The sequence below is a fragment of the Bison bison genome, unplaced genomic scaffold (assembly GCF_000754665.1).
Source record: "Bison bison bison isolate TAMUID 2011002044 unplaced genomic scaffold, Bison_UMD1.0 scf7180017864324, whole genome shotgun sequence".
Taxonomy (NCBI): domain Eukaryota; kingdom Metazoa; phylum Chordata; class Mammalia; order Artiodactyla; family Bovidae; genus Bison; species Bison bison.
The window spans coordinates 11,087,555-11,115,285 of NW_011494896.1; the positions used below are offsets into that span (position 1 = coordinate 11,087,555).

The 27,731-nt window shown below is 37.5% G+C and overlaps 1 protein-coding gene across 2 annotated transcripts in view; it reads left to right on the forward strand.

The window, feature by feature from the left end:
- Positions 1–27,731, forward strand: part of RSF1 (remodeling and spacing factor 1) — a 149,564-nt gene that overhangs the window by 62,125 nt on the left and 59,708 nt on the right. For both annotated transcript variants that reach the window (XM_010853238.1, XM_010853239.1), the window contains exons 3-4: positions 20,685–20,777; positions 21,686–21,891. In XM_010853238.1, the coding sequence (XP_010851540.1) occupies positions 20,685–20,777; positions 21,686–21,891 (299 nt within the window). The remainder of the gene's footprint in view (positions 1–20,684; positions 20,778–21,685; positions 21,892–27,731) is intronic.

The window sequence follows — 27,731 nt, forward strand, 5'->3', positions numbered from 1 at the left end:
ATATGCCATGATCTTCGTTTTCTGAATGTTGAGCTTTAAGCCAACTTTTTTTCTCTCCTCTTTCACTTTCATCAAGAGGCTTTTTAGTTCCTCTTCACTTCCTGCCATAAGGGTGGTATCATCTGCATATCTGAGGTTATTGATATTTCTCCCGGCAATCTTGATTCCGGCTTGTGCTTCTTCCAGCCCAGCGTTTCTCATGATATACTCTGCATATAAGTTAAATAAGCAGGGTGACAATATACAGCCTTGACGTAGTCCTTTTCCTATTTGGAACCAGTCTGTTGTTCCATGTCCAGTTCGAACTGTTGCTTCCTGACCTGCATACAGGTTTCTGAAGAAGCAGGTCAGGTGATCTGGTATTCCCATCTCTTTCAGAATTTTCCAGTTTATTGTGATCCACACAAGGCTTTAGCATAGTCAATAAAGCAGAAATAGATGTTTTTCTGGAATTCTCTTGCTTTTTCGATGATCCAGCAGATGTTGGCAATTTGATCTCTGGTTCCTATGCCTTTTCTAAAACCAGCTTGAACATCTGGAATTTCACGGTTCGCGTATTGCTGAAGCCTGGCTTGGAGAATTTTGAGCATTACTTTACTAGTGTGAAATGTATAGGAACCTGAAAATCTAGCTGGTGACTTTTTTTCTTTCTTTTTCTGTTTAATTTTATTTTATTTTTAAACTTTACAATATTGTATTAGTTTTGCCAAACATTGAAATGAATCCGCCACAGGTATACATGTGCTCCCCATCCTGAACCCTCCTCCCTCCTCCCTCTAGCTGGTGACTTTTAAGGTGAAGTTACCCTCCTAAAAATAAAGAAATCTAGTTAGTAGAAATTTAAAATAGCAGTTCTGCAAAGATCTGTTAACCCCTTTCTTAGTTGGATAGACCTTGGCCTTATTGGGCTTCACTTTGCTTGAGTCATAATAAAACTTCTCTGCCAGTAAACTCATGTGCTTCCATGAAACTTCTCTGTTTGCTGTGATTGCTAATGACTTTAGATACCATGTGAGCAAGTTAAGACATCTTAGCCATGGATAATGAATACCACCATGTCAGTAAACAGACACGTGCATTCAACAGATTCTGTACCTGTGCTTTCTTGCCACCCTGCCTCCTGCCCAAACGCCGCAGTAAACAGACCCTAAAAGTAATAGAAAAGCTAGTTCTTAATAAATTATCCTTTAAAGGAATTGATTTCCTTTAGCTCTGAATTATTTCTAAGAGACAAATGGTAATTTATTACTGCTGTTATTATTCAGTTTTGTGATTTCTTCGGTGCATGCCATGCCAGTGATTTAGAGACAGTTTTTCATTGAAAAAAAAAATACTGTCACACGGAATGTAGTAATCAATGGATTTTAAAAGGCTCTTGATTTTAAGAAATGTTAAAATATGAAAATAAATAGGTTTATTTGGATAAGCAGAGTATTTCCTGGTGTTCAGTACTAGAGGGATAATGACATTTAGTAGAAAATAAGCTAATGTGTCTTTTCTGGGGTGTCTATCTACCACTCAACAGAAAATGACCTCATTTGTCCTTCAAAAGTAAAGGGAAGATAATAGATAATCTCAGAACTCTTTGGAAAGTGATTAAATTAGGTAATGGTTCTTGTTCAGTCACTCAGTCGTGTCTGACTCTTTGCGACCCATGGATTGTAGCACGCCAGGCTTCCCTATCCTTCGTCATTTCCCAGAGTTCACTCACACTCATGTCCATCAAGTTGGTGATGCCATCCAACCATTTCATCCTCTGTCATCCCCTTCTCCTCCCGCCTTCAGTGTTTCCCAGCATCCGGGTCTTTTCCAATGAGTCAGTTCTTCGCATCAGGTGGCCAAAGTATTGAAGTTTCAGTTTCAGCATTAGTCTTTCCAATGAATATTCAGGACTGATTTCCTTTAGGATGGACTGGTTAGATCTCCTTGCAGTCCAAGGGACTCCCAAGAGTCTTCTCCAACACCACAGTTTGGAAAGCATCAATTCTCTGGCACTCAGCCTTCTTTATGGTTCATCTCTCACATCCGTACATGACTACTGGATAAACCACAGCTTTGACTAGACAGACCTTTGTTGGCAAAGTAATGTCTCTGGTTTTTAATATGCTAAGTTTGTCATAGCTTTCCTTCCAAGGAGCAGGCGTCTTTTCATTTTATGGCTGCAGTCACTGTCTGCAGCGGTTTTGGAGCCCAAGAAAATAAAGTCTGTCACTGTTTCCATTGTTTTCCCATCTATATGTCATGAAGTGATGGAACGGGATGCCATGATCTCAGTTTTTTGAATGCTGAATTTTAATCTAGCTTTGTCTCTCTCCTCTTTCACCCTCATCAAGAGGCTCTACAGTTCCTCTTTGCTGTTATAAGAGTGGCGTCATCTGCATATCTGAAGTTATTAATATTTCTCCAGGTAGTCTTCATTCAGCTTGTGCTTCATCCAGCCCAGCAATTCTCACGATGTACTTTACAAATCAGTTAATAAACAGAGTGACAGTGTACAGCCTTGATGCATTCCTTTCCCAATTTGGAACCAGTCCGTTGTTCCATGTCTGATTCTAACTGTTGCTTCTTGACCTGCATACAGATTTCTCAGGAGGCAGGTCAGGTGGTCTGGTATTCCCATCTCTAAGAATTTTCCACAGTTTGTTGTCATCTACACAGTCGAAGACTTCAGTATAGTTAATGAAGCAGAAGTGGATGTTTTTGGAATTCTCTTGCTTTTTCTGTGATCCAACAGATGCTGGCAATTTGATCTCTGGTTCCTCTGCCTTTTCTAAATTGAGGTTATACATCTGGAAGTTCTTGGTTCATGTATTGTTGAAGCCTAGCTTGATGGATTTTGAGCGTAACCTTGCTAGCATTTAAAATGAGTAGTTATAACATTTGTTGGCATTGCCCTTCATTGGGATTGGAATGAAAACTGATCTTTTCCTGTCCTGTGGCCACTGTGAAGTTTTCCAAATTTGCTGGCATATTGAGTGCAGCACTTCGACAGCATCATCTTTTAGGATTTGAAATAGCTCAACTGGAATTCCATCACCTCCACGGCTTTGTTCATAGTGATGCTTCCTAAGACCCACCTGACTTCACACTCTAGGATGTCTGGCTCTAGGTCAGAGCTGAGTGATCATACCATTGTTGTTATCCAGATCATTAAGATCTTTTTTGTGTAGTTCTTCTGTGTATTCTTGCCACCTCTTAGTATCTTCCGCTTCTGTTAGGTCCATACTGTTGTCTTTTATTGTGCCCATCTTTCATGAAATATTCCTTTGATATCTCCAATTTTCTTGAAGAGATCACTAGTCTTTCCCATTCTGTTGTTTTCCTCTGTTTCTTTGCATTCATCACTGAGGAAGGCTTTCTTATTTCTCCTTGCTATTCTGTGGAACTATACATTCAGATGGGTATATCTCCTTTTCTCGTTTGCCTTTTGTTTCTCTTCTTTTCTCAGCTATTTGTAAGGCCTCCTCAGACAACCATTTTGCCTTTTTTGCATTTCTTTTTCTTGGTGTTTTTTCACCTCCTCCTGTACAGTGTCACAAAGCTCTGTCCATAGATCTTCAAGCATTCTATCAGATCTAATCCCTTTAATCTATTTGTTATTTCCACTGTATAATTAGTAAGGGATTTGATTTAGGTCATACCTAAATGGCCTAGTGATGTTCCCTACTTTCTTCAATTTAAGTCTGAATTTTGCAATATGGAGTTCATGATCTGAGCCACACTCAGCTCCTGGTCTTGTTTTTGCTGACTGTATAGAGCTTCTCCATTTTCAGCTGGGAAGAATATAATCAATCCGATTTTGGTATTGACCATTTGGTGATGTCCATGTATAAAGTCGTCTCTTGTGTTGTTGGAAGAGGGTGTTTGCTATGACCAATGCGTTCTCTTGGCAAAACACTGTTAGACCCTTTTCCCTGCTTCATTTTGTACTCCCAAGGCCAAACTTGTCTGTTACTCCACGTATGTCTCTTGCCTTCCTACTTTTGCATTCCAGTCCCCTATGATGAAAGGACTTTTTTTTTTTTTTGGTGTTAGTTCTAGAAGGTCTTGTAGGTCTTCATAGAACTGTTCAACTGAAGCTTCTTTGTCATTAGTGGTTGGGGGATTGAATCTGGGTGTCCTGCATTGCAGGCAGATTCTTTATAGTCTGAGTCAACAGGGAAGCCCATTTTAACCCTAACCTTTAATCTAAATGGGAGTTTCAGTAAGGCTCATTGCTTTTATTCCTTAGGCAGTTTGTCATCTATTAGGAAGTCATAAGGACCATCTTTTGTCATTTGTTATTTTGAATATATTTTGACAAGGGGTAGATATTTCTCTACTGCTCTGTTTACTTTTCAAAAATAAGCTAAGGTTATTATCTTTCAGTGTTTTGGCCTTGTTTATTAAGTTGTGTTTTTCTTTTTAAAATTGTGGTATAATTCATACAACATAAAATTTTCCATATTAAAATATATTCGTTGACTTTTGGTATACTCAGTATGTTGTCCAACCATACCGCTATGTAATTCCAGAACATTTCCATCACCCCAAGCAGAAACTCTGTACCCATTAGCAATCTGTTCCAGTCACAACCCCTTCCTGCTCAGATCCTGTCCAGCTCTCAATCTCCTTTCTGTATCTATGAATTTGTGTATTTGAACATTCCTTATGGATGAAATCATAAAATATGTGGCCTTCTGTGTCTTCTTTCATTTAGAATAATGATTTGAAAGTTTATTCATGTTACATATAGTATATATTAGTACTCCATTTCTTTTTATTGCAAAACATTCTTCCATTGTATGGTTAATACATTTTATTTATCCATTTTCAATTCATGATCATTTGGATTTTTTCACCTTTTGGCTATCAGGAATTCTGCTATGAATGTTGATGTAAAAGTGTTTCTGTGGCCATGAATTTTTCTCTTCTCTATGTACCTAGGAGTGTATAAAATGGCTGGGTCATATGGCATTTTTTTTGAGGAACTGCCAAACTGTTTTCCATAGTCACTATACTATTTTACATTCTCATCAGCAATTTACGAGGGTTTCAGTTTCTCCAAAGCTTATATTTTTGTAATAATGATAAGAGCTAATATTGAAAACTTATATACTAGATCCTATGCTATTTTACATACAGGATCATTTACTTCACAGCACAAACTAGATCACGGAGAATAAATCACTCCCAAAGTTACATAAATAGTAGATGATGAAGCAAGGATTGAATATAGGTTTGTCTTATGCCACAAAATGAATACTTAACGCTCTGTATATTGGAAAGTATTTTCACACTTTTAACTTTGCAAATGTTCTTTAAATAGAGTACCATTTACTCATGCTTTCCTGCTGGTAATGAATCCGCCTGCAGTATGGGACACCTGGGTTTGATCAGGAAGGTCCCCAGGAGGACATGGCGACCCATTCCAGTATTCTTTCTTGGAGAATCCCCATAGATAGAGGATCCTGGTGGGCTACAGTCCATGGGGTTGCAAAGAGTTGGACATGACTGAGCAGCTAAGCACACATGTTTACTCATACACGGTGTGTCAGTAGCCACGGTTTACCATCATGAATGAATTGCCTGGGATGATGTAGTAAGAATTCTGGATTTCTAATGGGGAAAGAGCCTGAACACTGCTGATTACTAGGTATGTAAGTTTAGTCAGTTCTTGTGAACGTATATGTGAATTCTCTCAGCATGCTGCTGCTGCTGCTGCTGCTGCTAGGTCGACTCTGTGCGACCCCATAGACGGCAGCCCATCAGGCTCCCCTGTCCCTGGAATTCTCCAAGCAAGAACACTGGAGTGGGTTGCCATTTCCTTCTCCAGTGCATGAAAGTGAAAAGTGAAAGTGAAGTGGCTCAGTTGTATCCAACTCCTAACGACCCCATGGACTGCAGCCTACCAGGCTCCCCTGTCCATGGGATTTGCCAGGCAAGAGTACTGGAGTGGGTTGCCATTGCCTTCTCCAGCATAGTACTTATCAAATAGTTGGAACCCAGCAAGTGTTGTTTAAATATTAAAAATAAATTATCAGAAAAACAGTAACAGGTTAACTTTTTTTCTTTTCTGTGTCTGGCATTCTTTTGGAATTGACAGCAACTTAGACTAAATTATTTATACTTGTAGATACAGAAGTGTTGGGTTGCATCTGCTTTAGTTTTTCTTCCGAACTTCAAGTGGTCCAGTTAATGTTTTGTGTTGGTAATATATCTGAAGACTTTTCCAGTCAGAGGGATCAGTGCCTTAATTATGGCTGGGAAATCTGTGCAAGTGTGCTCTTGTAGTAGACTTCAGAAACCTGCTTTTCCCCTCCAGAGGTTGTTCTTTTCTCCCCCCAAGTGTGCACACTTGTATTAGTCAGGACCTCTCCATTGTATACTCAGATATTGCTCCTTTACCTATAACTCTAGTATCAATGTGTTTTGAAAGAAGTTACATTAAAATAGCAATTTAAGGTTATCACTTTAGCTATTAACCAGATAAACCTGGGAAGTAAAAGTAGAATCTCCTAAAATTTTCTAAGTATAAAAAACTTTAGGAATCCATTAAAAATATTATGTTAATGATGTGTATGTGTCTTGACTCTTGCTGAGCTGAAAATGAAATGGAGTATATATGCTGTAGTGATAACTTTATTGTAGTGTTTTTAAAACTTATTTTGATTATTGCCTATAGCATGAAATGTATATTTCTTGAGATTTAACAAGTTGCCAAATGCAGTAAATAACCCTTCCTCCTACCACATGCAAAAATTAACTCAAAATGGGTTAACAGCTTAATTGAAAGAGCTAGAACCATAATCCTATTGGAATAAAACTTAGGGATAGATCTTTATGACCTTCAGCTTGGGAATAGAGTTTTAAATTTTGACACCAAAAGCATGTAAGCAAGAAGAAAAACAGTACATGAATTCGACTTTATCAAAATGAAAAACTGTTGTCCATCAAATAATGTTATGAAGAAAGTGAAAGGACTACCCACATCATGGAAGAAAATAATTTGCAATTGTATGATTGATAAGAAAATATATAGACTATAGAGGGATTCCTAAAAACAACAAAAAGACCAAACCAATTTAAAAAATGTGCAAAATATTTAAGTAGACATTTCTTCAGAGATATGCAGCAATTAATAATTAGCACATGAAAAGATAATCAACATCATTAGTCATGGATGAAATGAAAATCAGAAACTCAGTATTACTTTATACCTAATAGAGTAACTCTTAAAGGAAAATAATAAATATTGATGAGTTTGTGGAGATGCTAAAACTGATGGGAATACAGAATGGTGCATCTGATGTGGAAAACCATTTGGCCCATCCTTAAATTTGGAAGGAATGATGCTAAAGTTGAAACTCCAGTACTTTGGCCACCTCATGCAAAGAGTTGACTCATTGGAAAAGACTCTGATGCTGGGAGGGATTGGGGGCAGGAGGAGAAGGGCACGAGAGAGGATGAGATGGCTGGATGGCATCACTGACTCAATGGACGTGAGCCTGAGTGAACTCTGGGAGTTGGTGATGGACAGGGAGGCCTGGCGTGCTGCGATTCATGGGGTCGCAAAGAGTCAGACACGACTGAGCGACTGAACTGAACTAAAAAGCTAAACAGGGCTTTCCTGGTGGTCCAGTTGTTAAGACTCTGTGCTTCCAATACAGGGGCCATGAGTTCCATCCCTGGTTAGGAAGGTTCTACGTGCCATGCTTTACGGTCAAAAAAAAAAAAAAAGCTAAACATATAACTGCTGTGTGACCCATCAGTTCTGCACCTAGCTGTATACTCAGAAGAACCAAAAACAGCCTCAGACATACACTTGTATGCCAGTATTTATTGTAATTTAATTCATAATAGCCCAAAGGTTGACACTACCCAAATGTCCATCAGTAAACAAAATGTGATACATTCATACAATGCAATATTTTTCATACTTAAAAAGGAAAGAACTTCTTTTATTTGCTAGCACATGGGCAGTCCTTGCAAACATTATGCTAAGTAAAAGAAACCAGACACAAAACAACTGATATTAAAGTAGATTAGAGATTATGAGGTGCTGCAGAGTGGGAGGAGAATGGGGAGTTAATTGCTTAAAGCTTAAAGATCTTCTGTTTGAAGGGAATTCCCTGACAATCCAGTGATTGGGATTCCACCCTTTTACTGCGGAGGGCCTGGATTCAGTCCCTGGTTGGGGAACTAATATCCCACAAGCCAAGTGGTGTGGCCAAAAGAAAGAGTTTTTGTCTGGATAATAAAAAAAACTTTTGGAAGTAAGAAGTATCAATGATTATACAACATTGTGAATGTGATTGATTAATGCCACTAAATTATACACTTATTGACTAAAATGGTGAATTTTTGTTTTTATACAAAAATATTTCTCTACATACTAAATTCATGTATATCTCCACAATATATAAAAATGCAACAGTCAGAGAATATTCTCTAGATCTGGCAGTAATCTTACCTTCAACATGTTTACTGTCATATTGGATCCTAACAAGGCAGCCCATCAGTATAATATAGGTTTTGTTGTTTAGTTGCTAAGTCATGTCTGACTCTTGCAACCCCATGGACTGTAGCCAGCCAGGCTCCTCTGTCCATAGGATTTCCAAGGCAGGAATGCCTGGAGTGCGTTGGCATTTCCTCCTCCAGGGGATCTTCCCCACTCACAAATCAAATCCACATCTCTTGCATCTCCTACATTGGCAGACAGATTCTTTACCCCTGAGCCATCAGGGGAGCCTATAAGTGAAAGTTGCTCTGTCATGTTCAATTCTTTGTGACCCCGTGGACTGTAGCCCACCAGGCTCCTCTGTCCATGGTTGGGCAAGAATGTCGGAGTGGGTAGCTCTCCCTTCTCCAGAGGATCTTGTCAACTCAGGGATTGAACTCAGGTCTCCCACATTGCAGGCAGATTCTTTACCATCTGAGCTACCAGGGAAGCCTATATATAGGATTAATTACCCAGAAAATAAAAGTAGAGAATTAAATCAGTCACCAATAATTTTATTTAAATATTGGGTGTTTTAAATATATTTGAAACAAAAGTATCTTGAAACAATGTTTATATACAGTTTGAAGAACACTGATCTACTTCCTGCTGCTGCTAAGTTGCTTCAGTTGTGTTGGAATCTTTGCAGCTCTATGGACTGTAGCCTGCCAGGCTCCTCTGTCCATGGGATTCTCCAGGCAAGAATACTGGAGTGGGTTGCCATGCCCTCCTCCAGGGGATCTTCCCGACCCAGGGATCGAACCCACATCTTCTATGGCTCATGCATTTCAGGTGAATTCTTTACCACTGAGCCACCAGGAAGCCTAGTCTACTTCCTAACAGCTCTTAATTCTCTTGATTTTCTTCTTGTGTTCCAGTTGGTTCTTGTTGTGTTTTTCTGGATCTATCTTCAGGTTTGCATTTATATATGTAGCTGTGGCACCATAAGGATCTCTGATAGACATCTTCCTGATCTCATCTCTTTTATTAGCAAGATAACCTCCATTTTACAGACGAAGACCCTGAAATTGAGAGAGGTGATTGACCTCGACAGGATCACACTGTTGATAGAGCCTGGATTTGAATCTCAATCTATTTTATACTAAAACCTTATATCCCTTCCTATTTAGATTATTGATTAAAAAGTAGATCTCTTAGAAAGAGGAACTTACCAATTATACTCTTTCCACTTGGGTGTATTTTAGGTATATGGTTACTCTTATCTATGGGTATAAAGTAGCTATGATAGAATTTTGATTTTTCTTGCTGGATTTTTGCCAAATACTTGCAAGATACCTTTTACTACTCTTCAGAATAGACTACTTTTGAGAGTAGCTTCTCAAATTTTTGATCTGTGTAAATGTGCCATATTTGTAGGTTAACAGATTCCAGCTGCCTGTCCAACTGAGTCCCTTTTGTAAGAGTTGTAGTATCTTACTTATCCTGATGTCAATCACAGGGTCTAACATACAGCAAAGTACTGATAAAGAACTTTATCCTTTTTGTGGAATAAACCCATTAATTGATACATGCCTGTGCTCTAGTCACTTGGGATTTTGGTATTCTTTTAATTTTTAAAACCATGTTGCTTGAGAAGTCTTGCCATTGAAGTATATCCAGTATATATTTTAAGGAATGAAAGAATCTTCCATTCTATATATAACTCTTAATATGCATTGTTATAGGCAGTATTCCCAGGTGGCTCATCAAAATAGTAAGTTGACTCTATAGTTATATCAGGGACTACTGATAGTGTAAATATTTAGTGTCCACTGTCAGCAAGGTCATGAACTTGGGAGATACTATAGAAAATAGAAAGATGATCAGACTTTGTTTTGTTTTAAAAAATATTGTAGCTTTATGGGCCATCTACCCCAAATGAAATAATATTTGTGAAAGGTCTGTTGTACAGAGTAAAACATTTACTGTATAATGTATTAAGCATAAAGCTTGTTGCTTTGTAAGATACGTACAATCTGAATCTGCCTTCTCTTGAGTATCCTCTGCAGGTTTAAGCCAAGCGTCATCACCTTTTCTGTGAGTTATTGCAAAACAGGCTTTAGTGGGTCTCCTTGACCTTGGATTCTATCCTCCTATCTTGCCATCGTGCAACAGGACTGTTTTTCATCAGTACTTCTGAATGCTTGTTGAGTCCTCATATTTATGAGCAATGACCTACTTTCACGGCCTTGTCTCTTCCCACTCCCACCCCTCAGCACTCATGATTTAGGACTCGAAGGGCTCAGCATAAAGAGCTCTTTTATTTGCCTTCACGTCGACAAAACATACCAAAATATTCACATCCCCATTGGTTATCATATTCTGTTCTGTTTCTTCTTGAAATACTATTTATTTACCTCCTTTTCTGATAAAGCCTCATTCATTCTTTAGGTCCTAGATAAATGTCACCACTTGAATAAAAGTGTCACACTTTCCTCCATTTGGCTGAAGGGTTTCTCTCCTTTATTTTCATAGTAGTTCATGGCTATACCAGTTTCTCAGTTTGTAGATGACTCAGTGACTGCTTCTCCCCTCTAATTACTTGTTTTCATGACTTTCTCTGAATTCTGAACTTCTCAGCGCAGAGACTGTTAATTCATCTTTGCTTTCCTAATACTAAATGTGCTCAGTAAATGTTTCATTTAGTCCTCTGGAAAGAATATTATGTATAAAATAGTTGGACATATTTACATATTTGGTCAGGGATATTTGGTAAGGTTTAATTTGAATGTAATAACAAAACTACATGATTTCTAATTCTCAATCTAGCCTTTGTCCATAGTATGGTTGGTGATAACTGACCTAATTGGTGTCTTAAATATATTACTGATTTCACTATAAATTACTAGAGATACTAATTCCTATTTCTCTTATTTCTTGGCTAAAGCACAGAACCTCCTAAGGATAATAGTACAGCCATGAAAAGACTTATGAGAATTGACTGAATTAATATTTTAAGGCGGTTGGAATAGTACTTGGCATGTGGTAAACACACAATAAATGTTAGCTGTTGCTATTCTACTCAGAAGTTATTGATGGATAATTTAAAATAATAATTTTTTAAATTAATGTAAAAGCATCATTTTTCTATGTCTTTTGTTTATTCATCAGATATTTGTTTTGTACCTGCTGTGTATCTTATGCTTTGTCACACGCTAGGGATAAAAAGATGACTTCTCAGAGCTCAGCCAAAAAAATTCTTCTTGACTCAGACTTGAAAAGGTTTTAGTGAAAACTGTATGGGATGTAGTGGAAAGATCTGAACCAGGAGTCATAGCTTCAGTTTTGACTCAGATTCAGTTCAGTCACTAAATTTGAGAAGGACATTTCTTAGATGTATATAATAGGTACCTCAGACTCTGTAGGTATGACATCTCTTTTCCCTCACGTGTTCCTTTATGCCTTCATTAAAAGCACTTTTATCCTTCCATTTGTTCAAGTCAAGGAATTTAGATGTCACCTTTGATTTTCCTTTTCAGTCACCTTCCACATCTGTTCTTTCAAAAGTCCTTAAAATTCTCCCTTCAAAATACAGCTGTTTGCTTCTTTCTGTTCCCACTACTACACCATAGTCCGTGTCGTCATTGTCTCTTGGGTTAAAAGTTTTGTAGTTTCTGTTCTTTCCCCTCTACAATCTATTTTACACACAGCTGCCATTTTTGAAACATATATCTGATCTAATGTTTCCCCCATTAAAAATCATCTCACCATATTAAAACCCTCCTACACTGTGGTGGGGGAGGGGGGCGGGCGGGCAGGGTGTACATTGGTGCAGCCACTGTGGGCAACAGTAAGGAGGTTCCTTTCAAAACTAAAATCGAGCTACCATATGATCCAGCAGTCCCATTCCTTGGCATATATCCAAAACTAATATAGTATTTCTTTTTTATTTTTTAATTAAAGTATGGATGAGTTATAGTTTTGTATTGTTTCTGGCATGTAACAAAGTGATTCAGCCATAGTCTTCATATTCTTTTGGTTATCTTAGTCTTCATATTATGGTCCATTGCAGGATATAGAATATACTTTCCTGTGATACACAGTAGGACCTTGCTGTTATTTTATATATAGTAGTTTGTATCTGCTAATCCCAAACTCCTAAATTAGGAGTTAATTAAATTAACTGCTAACCTGCTAACCCCTTTGGGCTTCCAAGTGGCTACACAGACATAGAGAACAGACTTAGGGACATGGGCCCAGGGGAGGAGGGAGAGGGTGAGATGTATGGAGACAGTAACACAGAAACTTACATTACCATATGTAAAATAGATAGCCTATGGCAATTTGCTCTGTGTCTCAGGGGACTCAAACAGGGGCTCTGTAACCCAGAGGGGTGGGATGGGGAGGGAGATGAGAGGGAGGGGACATATGTGTACCTATGGCTGATTCATGTCGATGTTTGGTAGAAACCAACACAATTTCTGTAAAGCAATTATCCTTCAACTAAAAAGTCAATTAATTAAAAAAAAAGAATATTCATCTATAAAAAAAGAATCCGCCTGCCAATGCAGGAGACATGGGTTCCATCTCTGGGTCAGAAAGATCCCCTAGAGAAGGAAATGGCTACTCCAGTATTCTTGCCTGGAAAATCCCATGGACAAAGGAGCTGGACAGGCTACAGTCCATGGGGTTGGAGAGTCGGACAGGACTGAGCATGCATGCTATCCGCTTTGGTAACCATAAGTTTGTTTTCTGTGTCTGTGAGTCTCTTTCTGTTTTGTAGATGACTTCATTTTTTGTCAAATTTTAGATTCCACATATAAGTGATGTATCGTATGGTATTTGTCTTTCTGTTTCTAATTTCACTTAGTATGATAATCTCTGGGCCCATCCATGTTGCTGGATGACAATAAAATGGATGGATGACAAAATAAAATGACATTTTATTCTTTTTGATGTGTGAGTGATATTCCATTGTATTGTATATATAATATATGCCACATTCTTTATCAATTTGCCGATGGACATTTAGTTGCTTCCTTGTCCTGGCTGTTGTAAACAGTGCTCCTGTGCACATAGGGGTGCATCTTTTATAATTAGAATTTCCTCTGCATAGATGCCCAGGAGTGGGATTGCCGGATCATATGGCAACTCTATATTTGGTTTTTTTAGGAACCTCTTTACGTTTTTCATGGTGGCTGTACAAGCCACAGTCCCACCAGCAGTGTAGGAGGGTTTTCTTTTCCCGACACCCTCTCCAGCATTTAACACAATATTCTGAACTGGCTATACTACCCACTGCCCAAAATGTAAAAAATCTTCCCATCGCATTTGAAATTAGATTTTAATTTCTTACCGTGCCTTACATCGTCTGGCCTTTGGTTTCCTTTTCTTTTTCTGTTCTCCCCCTTATTCTGCTTCATACACAGTGATCCTTTTTTCTGTTTTTAGATATGTCAGACCTTTGTGCCAGCTTGTTTCTTCTGTCTGAAACACTCCTCTACCAGTCTTTTTATGGCTGATGTTTATTTATCAGTCATATCTCAACTTTTTGTGTCAGATGTCAGCTTTTTAGAATGCGGCCTTGCCTGAGCACTAAACCGTTTCTCTCCACTTGATATTTTCTTATATTCACTCATTTGACTGCCTCCTAGAATATAAGCTCCATGGTGGCAGTTTGGTTGTTTTCTTTACCATGGTGTCCCAGCTCTTTGATTAGTTCCTGCCATAGAACAAGTACTCAGTAAATGTGGAATCACTGGATAAATGAATCTCTTTAAACTTCATGTTTTTAAATTGTAAAATAAAAATTTCCATCTGAATGATATTAAGGGACTCCCTCATCAAAGATAAACAAAACCAAACACTGGTTAAAGGCTGTACTGACAGATTTATTCAATAACTAACTTTAGTAGATGGAGCTTGAACTTAATTTCAGTTTGCCCAGAGGTGGCTGGTATTTTAAAGGTAGGATGAGGGAGTTGGGGAGATGGTAATGAGAGAGTAAAGGAGTTGAGCTGTGTTAGGGAAATAAAAAAATCACAAAAGCCAGTTATGAGAGTTGGTCAAAGTCAGCTTGATTAGGCCTTTTGTGCCTGCAACTTCTGCAGTCTGATGATTACATAACAAAAGGATTGGCTTTCAGGTCCTTGAGAAGGACACGCCTGTCTTGTAGAATGTATAGATAACATCTCTGAAAGGTTTAGAGGAAAGATTTACAATTTTAAGTTTGTTTGTTTTAAAAGTAGTTGGGAATTCCTTGGCAGTCCAGTAGTTAATACTTGTCGTGGTCACTGGGATGGGGCAGGTTCAATTCCTGGTCAGGGAGCTAAGATCCTGCAAGTGCCTGTTGTGACAAAAAGGGGAAAAAAAGAGAGATTTAGAGGTCCTCCAGGATCTGATCAGATGTTGGCTGGAACAAACAATAAATCCTTTTGGCAACCTTGAGTTTTCTAGACAACAATGAAAGAGCAGGGGTGTGCCCTTAGGCTGATAGAAGCCATTCAAGTGGTGGTCTAGTCTCTCAGTGCCAACATTTGGATGTTCATGCTGAGAATTTTGTGGTTTTTCTACACCCTTCCTCCTTTTTAATACCTTTCCTTCTAAACTGCCAAAAAGAGAAGAATTATTGGTGCTTCCATTGTGTATATGAGTCTAAGATTAATATGTTAATGATCTCACTGAGATAAAGTCTGTGTTTTTGCTGAATAGGCATGTCAAACCACCTTTCTTAAACATGTTCAGCTGCTGTGAACTTTTAAATGCCCCCCACACCCCCTACCCCTTATTTTCCATCCTCAACCTTGTTTTTTCTCTGTAGAAGTCAAGAAGAATAGACACAGGGAGTTTTGGAATGACAACAGGCAGGCAGCCAAGAGACCTACCATGCTGAATGGCATTCAACCTTGCAGGCACGGAACACTGATTTTGTGTGTGTATCGGAAAGACTGTTCCTTAGGCACTATACAGGGGGAAACAACAAGACATAATCACTCATTAGCACATTTAGAGAGAATCAAACTTAAAACCAGTATTATGGAATGATAATTTATGGTGATAAATGTGGATGGTTTGGATATTGGAACATTCTCTAAAAAGGAATTGCTTGCAAAACCAAATTAAATAGGCTGCTTGGTTAGAATCAGATGAAACCTGGGTAATTTATGTGGATTACCAATCTAGTAGGGATCCCTTTACTTTAAGGCCCCAAGAATAACTGTCTAGATGGTCTCTAATAAACAAAGCTAGTTTCTGGTCCTCTAGGCAAACTGTGGCCCCTGTGTCAAATCTCGCCTTTCTGCCTGTTTATGTGTGGCTTGAGAAGTAAGAATGGTTTTCATGTATTGAAATGGTTGGGAGAATGGTTGACATATGGAAATTATATGAAATTCAAATTTCCTTACAAATAAAGTGGTATTGTAAAGTGGTATTGCTCACTCATTTATGTATTATAGAAAATATTGCTTTTCCTGGAATGTGACATCAAGTGGGCCTTAGGAAGCATTAGTACAAACTAAGCTAGTGGAGGTGATGGAATTCCAGCTGAGCTATTTCAAATCCTAAAAGATGATGCTGTGGAAATGCTGCAGTCAACATGCCAACACATTTGGAAAACTCAGCAGTGGCCACAGGACTGGAAAAGAAGGGCAGTGCTAAATGATAAAACTGCTGCACAGCTGCCCTCATTTTACATGCTAGCAAGGTTATGCTCAAATCCTTCAAGCTAGGCTTCAACAGTATATGAACCGAGAACTTCCAGATGGATAAGCTCAATTTAGAAAAGGCAGAGGAACCAGAGATCAAATTGCCAGCATCTGTTGGATCATAGAAAAAGCAAAAGAATTCCAGAAAAACATCTACTTCTGACAGTGTGGATAACAACAAACTGTGGAAAATTCTTAAAGAAATGGAAATACCAGACCACCTTACCTGCCTCCTGAGAAATCTGTATGCAGGTCAAGAAGCAGCAGTCCGAACCAGCCATGAAACAATGGACTGGTTCAAAATTGGGAAAGGAGTACGTCAAAGCTGTGTATTGTCACCCTGTTTATTTAACATGTAAGCAGAGTACATCATGGGAAATGCCAGGCTAGATGAAGCACAAGCTGGAATTAATATGGCCAGGAGAAATATGAACAGCTTCCGATATGCAGATGATACCACTCTAGTGGCACAAAGTGAAGAGGAACTAAAGAGCCTCTTAATGAGGGTGAAAGAAGAGAGTGAAAAAGCTGGCTTAAAACTCAACATTCAGAAAACTAAGATCATGGCATCTGGTCCCATCACTTCATGGCAAATAGATGGGAAAACAATGGAAACAGTGACAGACTTTATTTTTTGGGTTCCAAAATCACTGCAGATGGTGACTGCAGCCATGAAATGAACCTTGGAAGGAAAGCTGTGACAAACCTAGACAGCATATTAAAAAACAAAGACATTACTTTGCTGACAGAGGTTCATATAGTCAAAGCTATGGTTTATCCAGTAGTCATGTACCGGAGAAGGCAATGGCACCCGGCTTCAGTACTCTTGCCTGGAAAATCCCACGGATGGAGGAGCCTGGTAGGCTGCAGTCCATGGGGCCGCTAAGAGTCGGACACGACTGAGGGACTTTACTTTCACTTTTCACTTTCATGCATTGGAGAAGGGAATGGCAACCCACTCCAGTGTTCTTGCCTGGAGAATCCCAGGGACAGGGGAGCCTGGTGGGCTGCCGTCTGTGGGGTCACACAGAGTCGGACACGACTGAAGTGACTTAGCAGCAGCAGCAGCAGCATGTGAGAGTTGGACCATAAAGAAGTCTGAGCACCAAAGAAATGATGCTTTCAAACTGTGATGTTGGAGAAGACTCTTGAGAGTCCCTTGGACTGCAAGGAGATCCAACCAGTCCATCCTAAAGGAAATCAGTCCTGAATATTCATTGGAAGGACTGATACTGAAGCTGAAGCTCCAATACTTTGGCCACTTAATGCAAAGAAACAGTTCATTGTTAAAGACCCTGATTCTGGGAAAGATTGAAGGCAGGAGGAGAAAGGAGATGACAGAGGGTGAGATCATTGAATCACCGATTCAATGGACATGAGTTTAAGCTAACTTTGGAAGATGGTGAAGGACAGGGAAGCCTGGCATGCTGCAGTCCATGGATTTGCAGAGTCAGACATGACTTAGCTTCTGAACATGACTTAGCAACATGACTGCTTTTGCACTGTAACAGAGTGTAATAGTTGAAAAAGAGGCCATGTAGTCACAAAACCTAAATTATTTTGTTTGTCTCTTAGAAGTTTGCTGACCCCTGATGGGATTATGTAGTCCTGCATAAGAATTATTTAAGTGTCATTTATAGTGCTTTTTTTATTTGCGGCATTTCCTTTGTGGTAACAATGTGCTGTGCTCAGTTGCTCAGTCCTGTCCCACTCTTTGAGACCCCATGGGCTGTATCCTGCCAGACTTCTGTGTCCATGGAATTTTCCAGGCATGAATACTGGAGTGGGTTGCCATTTTCTACTCCAAGGGATCTTCCCACCCTGGGTATCAAACCTACACTCTTGTGTCTCTTGCAGTGGCAGGGGTATTTTTCACCACTGCATCCCTGGGAAGGTAGTAAAAATAGGTTATGGCTATTTGGGCAAATCTGAGTAATGGGTCTTGAGGGGCCAAGAGGGACCTTGAGGGACTTGAGGGGCCCTCGAGGGGCCAAGAGGGACCTTTGGAGGGGAGGTCTTCAAATAGCATAGTGTAAGTCTGCATTGCTTAAAGAAACTGATGTATGGCAAAACCAATACAATATTGTAAAGCCTCCAATTAAAATAAATTTATATTAAAAAAAAGAAAAAAAGAAACTGAAAATGAATAGCATGTTTATCTCTGAATATCAGCACAGCAAAGGTTTTACACCCTGAACATTGTAAATGAAGGTCAGTAAATTGAAGCTAAGTAGTGCAGATGCAGAGGCCTGTATCTTAATTCTCTCTCTACCTCACTCTGTCCCTCCTTCCCTTTCACACAGTAAATGATAATCAATAGCTCTTCAGCTGTATTTGGTATCAGTGACGCCGTGAGCCATTGACTGTGCATTGGTAAGTAGGTTGTTGGCTATGCTTTGGAGCTGTGTCATTCTCAGCCCCTCTGGGTGAAGTTGAGCTTCCCCACACTCAGCTTTAGGCTTCAAAGTATTTTAGGGGTGTGGTACACAGTAGAGCACTCAAGAAATGCTTCAGCCAAGTCGTAAGCTTTAGTCTGTGTTGTGGACTGTCCCTCTAATTTTTTTTTTTGATTGAGATATTATTGACATACTGTGAAAGTCACCTTTTAAAAATATGCAATTCAGTTTTTTAAGCATATTCACAAATATGTGAGCTACTTTAATAGTAGAACACTGTCTTAACTGTAGAGCATTTTTAAAGTTACTCTAAAAGGAAGCCCATTAGCAACAACTGTTCCTCCCTCTACTTACCCACTAGCAATTTTGTCTATATGGATTTGACTTTTGTGGAAATTCTATATACAAGCACTCCAAAATCTGTGACCTTTTATATCTGATTTTTTTTAACCTAGCATCATGTTTTTATTATTCATCCATGTTGTACAGTATAGCAATACTTCATTCCTTTCCATGGATTCATAAAATTCCATTGTGTTTATATTCCACATATTATTTTATTCATTCATCACTTGATGTAAATTTGGGTTGATCCCACCCTTGGCTATTATAAATAATATTGAGATGAACATTTGTATAGCATATATTTTCATTTTTGTATATGTACATACCAAGGAATGGAATTGCTAAGTCATGTGGTAACTCAGTGTTAACTTTTTGAGGAACTGCTAACCTTTTTTTTTTTTTTAAACAAAGTGACTGCACTAGTTTACATTCCTATCATTTGCTATTTTCCTTCTTTTTGATTATAGTTATCCTAACATGTATGAAGTAGTATTGCAGTGTGATTTTGAGTTACATTTCCCTAATGACTAAGGTCATTGGTCATCTGCTGTGGTTTTTGGCCATTTACTCTTTGGCGCAAAGTATCTGTTCATATGTTGACTTTTAGCTTTTGTTATATCACCTGAGGGTCTGCCCTGTGTGGTATTCTAGAAAAATTTCCTTCACTCTGTATGTCTCAGTATTTTTTCTCTGCAAAATACAATGCTGTAGCAGTCAAAGGAAGTATGGTATTCCAGAGAATGGAGAGCTCTTTCTTCCTTTTTGCCTTTAAAGATCTTCCACTATAGAGTTCCTGGCCTTACTGCTTGGTTATATTTTTTCTATCCTAACAATGATCTCCTGCGATTCTATTACACAAGTTGGTTTAAAAAAAAAAAAGACGACGACACTGGTACTGGAGAGGAAAAGAGTAACCCCTCCCAGGAGGGCCAGCTTAGTCTTATTCCTAAGTTGAGATGGTTATGTAAGCAGTCTCACTTGCCTTTTTGTTTTTCTCCTCCCAGCCTTTCTAGCCAGTTTCCCAACTAGACAATCCTGTGCCTTTTGTTGGTTCTTCTCCCTGGGCCTTCATTATACTCTTTGCTTCTTGGATTGGAAAAAGAGTGTGAAGTTTGTAGGCACTTTATATCATTTTTCATGTCTACTTCACAACCTTTAAGATCAATATTACTACTGCTCCCCTTTTATTGCTGAGGAAACTGGCTCATAGAATCCATGGCATCTCTCCTGATAAGTGTAATTTATCCAGATCTTCTTTCTTCATACTGTTAAATTGTCTCTGGTTTGCTTGAAATGTTTGTGTGGAAAGAGAAACCTAGAAATTTAAGTTAATGCCACATTATAGAAGCCAAGCAGTGAAATCTTTACCCATAATTAGGAGGACTTTGAGTTGGAGAGTTACTCAAATAAAAATGTGTCTACAATTTGGCATGTTATTTTTAGCTTGCTTCTAGTCTACGCATAGAAATGAATTATTGTCCTTGTCCTGGAGGAACTATGCTATTTGGAGAGGTGGAATCAGATAATTACTTGCATTTGGGAAACTGTGCCACAAAAGTGTACATAAAATTCTTGAGAGCGAAGGAGACAGCTGCAGAGGTCACTGCTTATCTTGAATGCAGTCATCATTCAGTAGTAGTAGTCGACATTTTTGATATATTTAAATAGTAGGTATTTCAGAGTGTGATTGGATTGGACTGTGTTTGGCATAAACTTTTTCCTTTATGTATTAACAAAACAGTTAACATAGTTGTACAACAAAACTACCAATGTAAATAAAAATTGCTTTTCTGTATTAAGACCTTAACTTTCTCTTGACAGATATGCCAAGAGTTTAATAGCACCTGGGCATGGGAGATGGAGAAGAAAGGCTATCTTGAAATGAGTGTTGAATGCAAGTTAGCACTCTTAAAGGTAATAAATTTATTATTTGTTAAAATTATTTTAATTAAAAAATCACTTTGACTCCTGGTTGAATTGGGAAGCAACTAGAAAGTAGACATTTTTATTATTAGTGGGAAAGGACAATAGAATTTTCTTTTTTTAATTTATTTTTTGGTGATAAAACTCTTCTTTAAATTACTGTTTTTTGTTGTTTTTCAATACACACTTATATCTAGGTTTAATGATCTCTGCCTGTAGGGATAATGGCAAACAGTTACCCTAGATTAATTTTATGCATTGTTGGCAGCCTTCAAAATCATAGCTAACAAATATGGTAAAGTGTGGTTAATCTTTCACTGATTTACTAAATCAAAGATTCAGGGAAGAAATCTTATATACACTAATCATATATAAAAATTTTAATAAATAGTTTTTATTAAAACTAACTTTTTTGTGCTGGCAGTATGATTTTTTTTTTTTTTCCCCAAGAAAATTCTCCAGAGGCAATTATCAGTAAGACTGCCTTTGGTAAAATTATGTATGTCTCAAGCTTTCAAAAATAGACAGCCATTTCAAGAATAAAGTTTATCTAAAAGCTTTAAGAGAAGGTCATTGAAAATTTTATACCATGAACCAATTTGGGAGACTTTAATACAAAAACTCAGTGTTTTAGAATATATTTAATTTTGGGGTCACTGGTTGTGTTAAACCTATAAATTTATGTAATACTAAAATTGTATGTTAAATTAGAAATTTGTCTTTTAAAATTGCTTATTGTAAAATAAGTGTACAAAAGAGGAGAGAGGAAAGTAAAAGGTGGACAAACATACTCTTTCTCTTCTTATCCCTGAATCTGTTTCATGGTTGAACATAACACATTTATTGTGATGGAAAAACATTTATGGGGTATTTTAAATCATGTTGTGACTATTTTCCAGTACCTCTGTGAGTGTCAATTTGATGACAATCTCAAATTCAAGAATATTATCAATGAGGAGGATGCCGATACCATGCGTCTCCAGCCAATTGGCCGTGACAAAGATGGCCTCATGTACTGGTACCAGTTGGATCAAGATCACAATGTCAGAATGTACATAGAAGAACAAGATGATCAAGATGGCTCTTCATGGAAGTGCATTGTGAGGTATCTTTTATTGGAAATTTTTTTACATTTATTTGCATGTTTCTTACTTTGATCTCTTCTCTACCAGAATATAGTCTCTGTGGCTTGGTGATTCTTTTCCGTTTATGGGGTTGGGAATTTCTAGGATCTGGCCTAGTGCCCAGCACAATACCCATTGGAAGCACTTAGTTATTTGTCAAATAAATAACATTTAGCAATGTGGTCCACATCAGGACATATACCTAGTACTTTAGGGAGCTGGAATTCAAAAAATAATGATGCATAGGTAATATACACAGAGAAAACCATTGTTAGAGAGAAATATAAGAAAAACAGAAATATATTTTGGATCTTAGTTTCCTAACCAGGGATTGAACACAAACCCTTGGCAGTGAAAGCACAGCATCCTAACCGCTGCATTGTCAGGGAATTCCCAGAGAAACATAAATTGATTTTTATTTAGCTATATAGGTTTCTATTAGGTGTTATTTGTTTATTCTTCTTAAATTTGTCTGATTCATGTGACACATATTTTCATGTGAAAATATACTACATTTTCAGTTTTTCCTGTGCATACATTTCTTTAGTGAGGTCTGAAGAAATCTGAGGAATATTATGCTTTTCTGTCCTAATCCTTCTTGAAAAATCTTGATTTCTTATGTTTGTGTTGATAAATATATTTGAATGGAAACATTTAATTTAATATAAAGCTTTGAAATAAAACTTTAAAAAAAATTGATTAGTGACTCTCGGATTGTTATTCAGAATCTTTATGTCTCTAATTTTCTGTTTTTGCAAATTATTTAGAATTTATTGTATTAATTTCCACAATTTATATTAATTTTGAAAATATTATAGGATTTATAACTAGAGTAGGGAGAACTAATGGATATATTTCCAGTGGCTTATGAAGACTCTTTTAACTTTAACTCATCTTTGTTTATGCTTAGATTTTAGCAGATTTTTATTAGTGGTCATTTATTAATATTTTGAAGAGAAAATTCTAGTAATTCATGATATTTGTTTGGGTCATGGAAGCTGAACTTTTATTCCCTAAGAATAAACTTTTAATGAGCTCTTGGGGGATTGTTTTTTAACCATTCTTTCATCATATTATGATGAAATATATTATTATGTATTATATATGATATTATATCATCATACATAATATATATTATATCATATGATATAATAGCATCATATATAAAATATAATATACACCATATAATATGGTTTTCCATATAGTTAAATTACTAAATTCAAATAATGTGGTCCTTAAATAAGATGTACTCACCATCTCTCCCTGTGAATACATACATTAAATAAGGTTCTGTTCATGATGTTTTACCACCATTCTACTGTTTTCTTTATTAAACTTGCATAGTTGTTTGAAACAACTGCTTTGTGGAAGAAAAACTTAGGACAGAGAAAAATTATTATGATTATTATTAATCAGTCATATGTGCTTTTAAACAACTGCTAGTATATAATGTTTTAAGTAGATAATACCCCAATGCACCATGTAAGAGAAAGACCATAGATTTTATAGCTAATAAGTGAATCTAGTGTCCTCTGCTTATCATCTGTAGGAAGATTGCTTAATTACTCTTATCAGTTCAGTTCAGTCGCTCAGTCATGTCTGACTCTGCAACCCCATGAATCGCAGCACGCCAGGCCTCCCTGTCCATACTCTTTGCTAAAATGAAGTTGATAATACTTCCCCAGTAAAGCTGTTCTGAGGACTATAAGAGAAGTCATACTAGGGCTGTAGTACATGCTCCATAAAAATTTGTTTCTTCTCCTAACCTTTTAAATTACTGCATTTGTTTACAACTTCTAACCCCAAGGATTGAAACTTAGTTACTTCATAAGAGAAATGTTTATCTGTAGGAAGAGAAAAGAGCAAATTTGCCAGCCAGCTTTTTCCAAATATGTAGTAATATTTGGGATCATTAATACTATTTTGGGTGTATTAGTCTCATTTCAGGTAATTAAAGGCAGATTCTAAACAACTGATTGTCACACTACTGTTCCTTTATTTCCTTCAAGTCATAGATTTGAATTGCATGCCTGCTTGTGTAGTAGGCACTGTGCTGAGCAGTTGGGGAGGTAGTGGTGAATAGTACAGCTCTGGGATCTCTCATGATCTTCATGCACCTGTGGAATTCCTTATATTGTAAGCAGTAATTCTTAGTTGTATTTAATGTGTGTTTTCTAGGGACGTATCATAGTTTTGATAAATTCTTGATATGTTCTGTGACATGGCATTTCAGTTAACTTTAACTTAACATACTAGTACTATTTTGGACAGATGTACTGAGCTTTTTCATCCATACAGGTCTCTCATTTTTGTGAACTTTGAATGTGAAAAGCATTGTGTTACTATTCTTTGTTGTTTATTCACTAAGTCTGACACTCTTTTCCTACCCCTTGGACTGTAGTCCACCGGGCTCCACTGTCCATGGAATTTCTCAGGCAAGAATATTAGAGTGGGTTGCCATTTCCTTTTCCAAGGAATCTTCCTGACCCAGAGATCAAACCCGCATCTCCTACATTGGCAGGTGGATTCTTTACCACTGAGCCACTAGGGAAGCCCTATTGTTCTTTTCTTTCCTCAAAATTGAGATCTTAGTGCTCACTAAAATACATTATATATCCAAAACAATGTAGGGCATCATTCCATTTGTCACTGAGAAGATTTTTCCTGGAGTATAGTATTTAGAATTGGATGTCAAACTCTTGACAAGAATATCAATATAGTAGAATGAGTTCTTTATGAAAGGAACCGCAAAGAAAATGATTTAATAAACTGAAAATACTTGATCTAGCATAAGTGTAGGGAGATATAACTATCTGTAAACATTTAAAGAGTTGATTTGTGTAAGAGTATTTCTTTCAAGGGCTCAACCTGCATCAGTGGATAAAAATTATGGGGTAGTAGAATGGAGTTTATGGAGGTGAGAACATTTGTGTGTTTTATATTGCAGAGAAATAATTGTTGGAAGACTGATAGATGCTATCAAAAAACATTTTCTAAACTTGTAGGTTTCAGTCTTTTTCAGAAGAAAGAAGAAGGGAGGATAATTCTGAATTCATTGAATGAGGCTAGCCTTACCAAAACCAGGCAAAGATATTACAAGAAAAAAATGATAGACCAGCCTCTCTAAGGAACATAAATACAGAACTTTTCAAAAAATATTAGCAAATCAAATCCAACAATGCATAAAAATATATATATGTATAATATGACGAAGTAAGATTTATCTCAGGTATAGAAGACTGGTTCAATATTTGAAAATCATCAGCAGGCTAAAGAAGAAAATATCACATGATCATGTCAATATATAACAGAAAAGCCATTTGATAGATGTCAACACTGTTTGATGATTAGAAGTCTTTAGTAATGTAGGAAGAGACAGAAACGTCCTTGATTAAAAAAATGTATTGGAAATTTCCTGGAAATCCAGTGGTTAGGACTCTGCACTTACACTGCTGTGGGCCCAGGTTCAATCCCTGTTCAGGAACTAATACCCTGTGTGACTGCTAAAAAAATACTGATTTCCTACGGAGGCAGAAAATAAATCCTATGCAAAATTGGAAGGTTTCCAATACTTGACTTACAACAAAAGTGAAGGATCATCTAAAAGATTTGTTAGTTGAGTGTTTTAAATTATTTGTTTTAAAAGCTACCAGAAACCTACATGTAGCATCTATTTAATGAAGAGAAACTTGAGGTTTTTCCTACTATGATTAGGAACAAAGCAAGGGTATCTACTCTATTCCTTTTTAACATCATATTGGAAGTTCTAACTAGTGCAGTAAAAAAAGGAAATAAAAGACATACGCATTGCGAACAGAGAAATAAAACTTGTTTGCAAATGACATCATCTTCTTTGTAAAAAATCTGAAAGAATCAACCAAAAATCTCCTGGAACTAGTTTATTATTGTAGCAGTGTTGCAGGACAAAAAAATTAATACACAAAGGTCAATCACTTTGATATATACCATCAGTGAATGTATGTTATCTGAAATTAAAAGCACAGTACCATTTACATCAGTGCCCCTAAAGCTGAAATACCTAGGTGTAAATCTAACAAGAGTATGCATGAATCTGTATGAGAAAAGAAAAGCTAATGAAAGAAATTAAAAAAGAATAAATGGAGAGATATTCCATTATTCCATGTTCAAGTATATAAGAACACTTAATATTGTCATGATATCAGTAGAGTCTGATCTGACTCTGTTGAGTCACTGCAGTCCCAATCAAAATTCCAGCAAGTTATTTTGTGGATATCAATAAATTGACTCTCAAATTTATAGGCAAAAGACCTATGACACACAGTCTTATGAAAGAACAAAGTTGAAGTACTGACTTTACCTGAGTCTGTGCCTTTCTATAAATCTACCATAATGAAGAATCTAGTATTGGCAAGAGAATAGACAGGTAGATCACTGAGACAGAATAGGGACCACTGGATTAGATGCACACAAATATAGTCAACTTACGTTTGACCAAGGAGCAAAAGCAATACAGTGGAGAAAAGATAGTCTTTACGATTTGTCTTGGAACAACTGGACGTCCGAATTCAAAAAGCTGAATCTAGACACACACGTTACAACCTTTACAAAAATTAACTCACAGTGATTCACAGACCTACATATAAAATACAAAACTATAAAACTCCCAAGAAGAAAGCATAGAAGAAAATCTAGATGACTTCAGGTTTGTTACAGTGCCAAAGGTGTAATCCATCAAAGAAAGAATTGATGATGCTTAGTTAGTTCAGTCGCTCAGTCGCGTCCGACTCTTTGCCACCCCATGAATTGCAACACACCAGGCCTCCCTGTCCATCACCAACTCCCGGAGTTCACTCAGACTCAACATCATCGAGCCGGTGATGCCATCCAGCCATCTCATCCTCTGTCGTCCCCTTCTCCTCCTGCCCCCAATCCCTCCCAGCATCAGAGTCTTTTCCAATGAGTCAACTCTTCGCATGAGGTGGCCAAAGTACTGGAGTTTCAGCTTTAGCATCGTTCCTTCCAAAGAACACCCAGGGCTGATCTCCTTTAGAATGGACAGGTTGGATCTCCTTGCAGTCCAAGGGACTCTCAAGAGTCTTCTCCAATACCACAGTTCAAAAGCATCAATTCTTCAGTGCTCAGCTTTCTTCATAGTCCAACTGTCGCATCCATACATGACCACTGGAAAAACCATAGCCTTGACTAGACGAACCTTTGTTGGCAAAGTAATGTTTCTGCTTTTCAATATGCTGTCTAGGTTGGTCATAACTTTTCTTCCAAAGAGTAAGCGTCTTTTAATTTCAGGGCTGCAGTCACCATCTGCAGTGATTTTGGAGCCCAGAAAAATAAAGTCAGCCAATGTTTCCACTGTTTCCCCATCTATTTGCCATGAAGTGATGGGACCAGATGCCGTGATCTTTGTTTTCTGAATGTTGAGTTTTAAGCCAACTTTTTCACTCTCCTCTTTCACTTTCATTAAGAGGCTTTTTAGTGCTGGACTTCATTAAAATTAAAAATTTCTGCTCTGTGAAAGACAATGTCAACATAATGCAAATATAAGTCACAGAATGGGAGAAAATTATTTACAAAAGACGTATCTGATAGAGCACTGCTATTTAAATTACTGTACAAATAACTTTTAAAGTCCAACAATAAGAAAACAAACAACCTGATTTAGAGTGGACCAATGACCTTATCAAACAGATGGCAAATCAGCACAGGAAAAGGTGCACCATGCCCAATGTCATCAGGGAGATGGAAATTAAGACAACAGTGAGGTATTGCTAGACACCTCCTACAGTGGCTAAAATCGAGAACAGGTTTCCCATTTGCCTGCAAT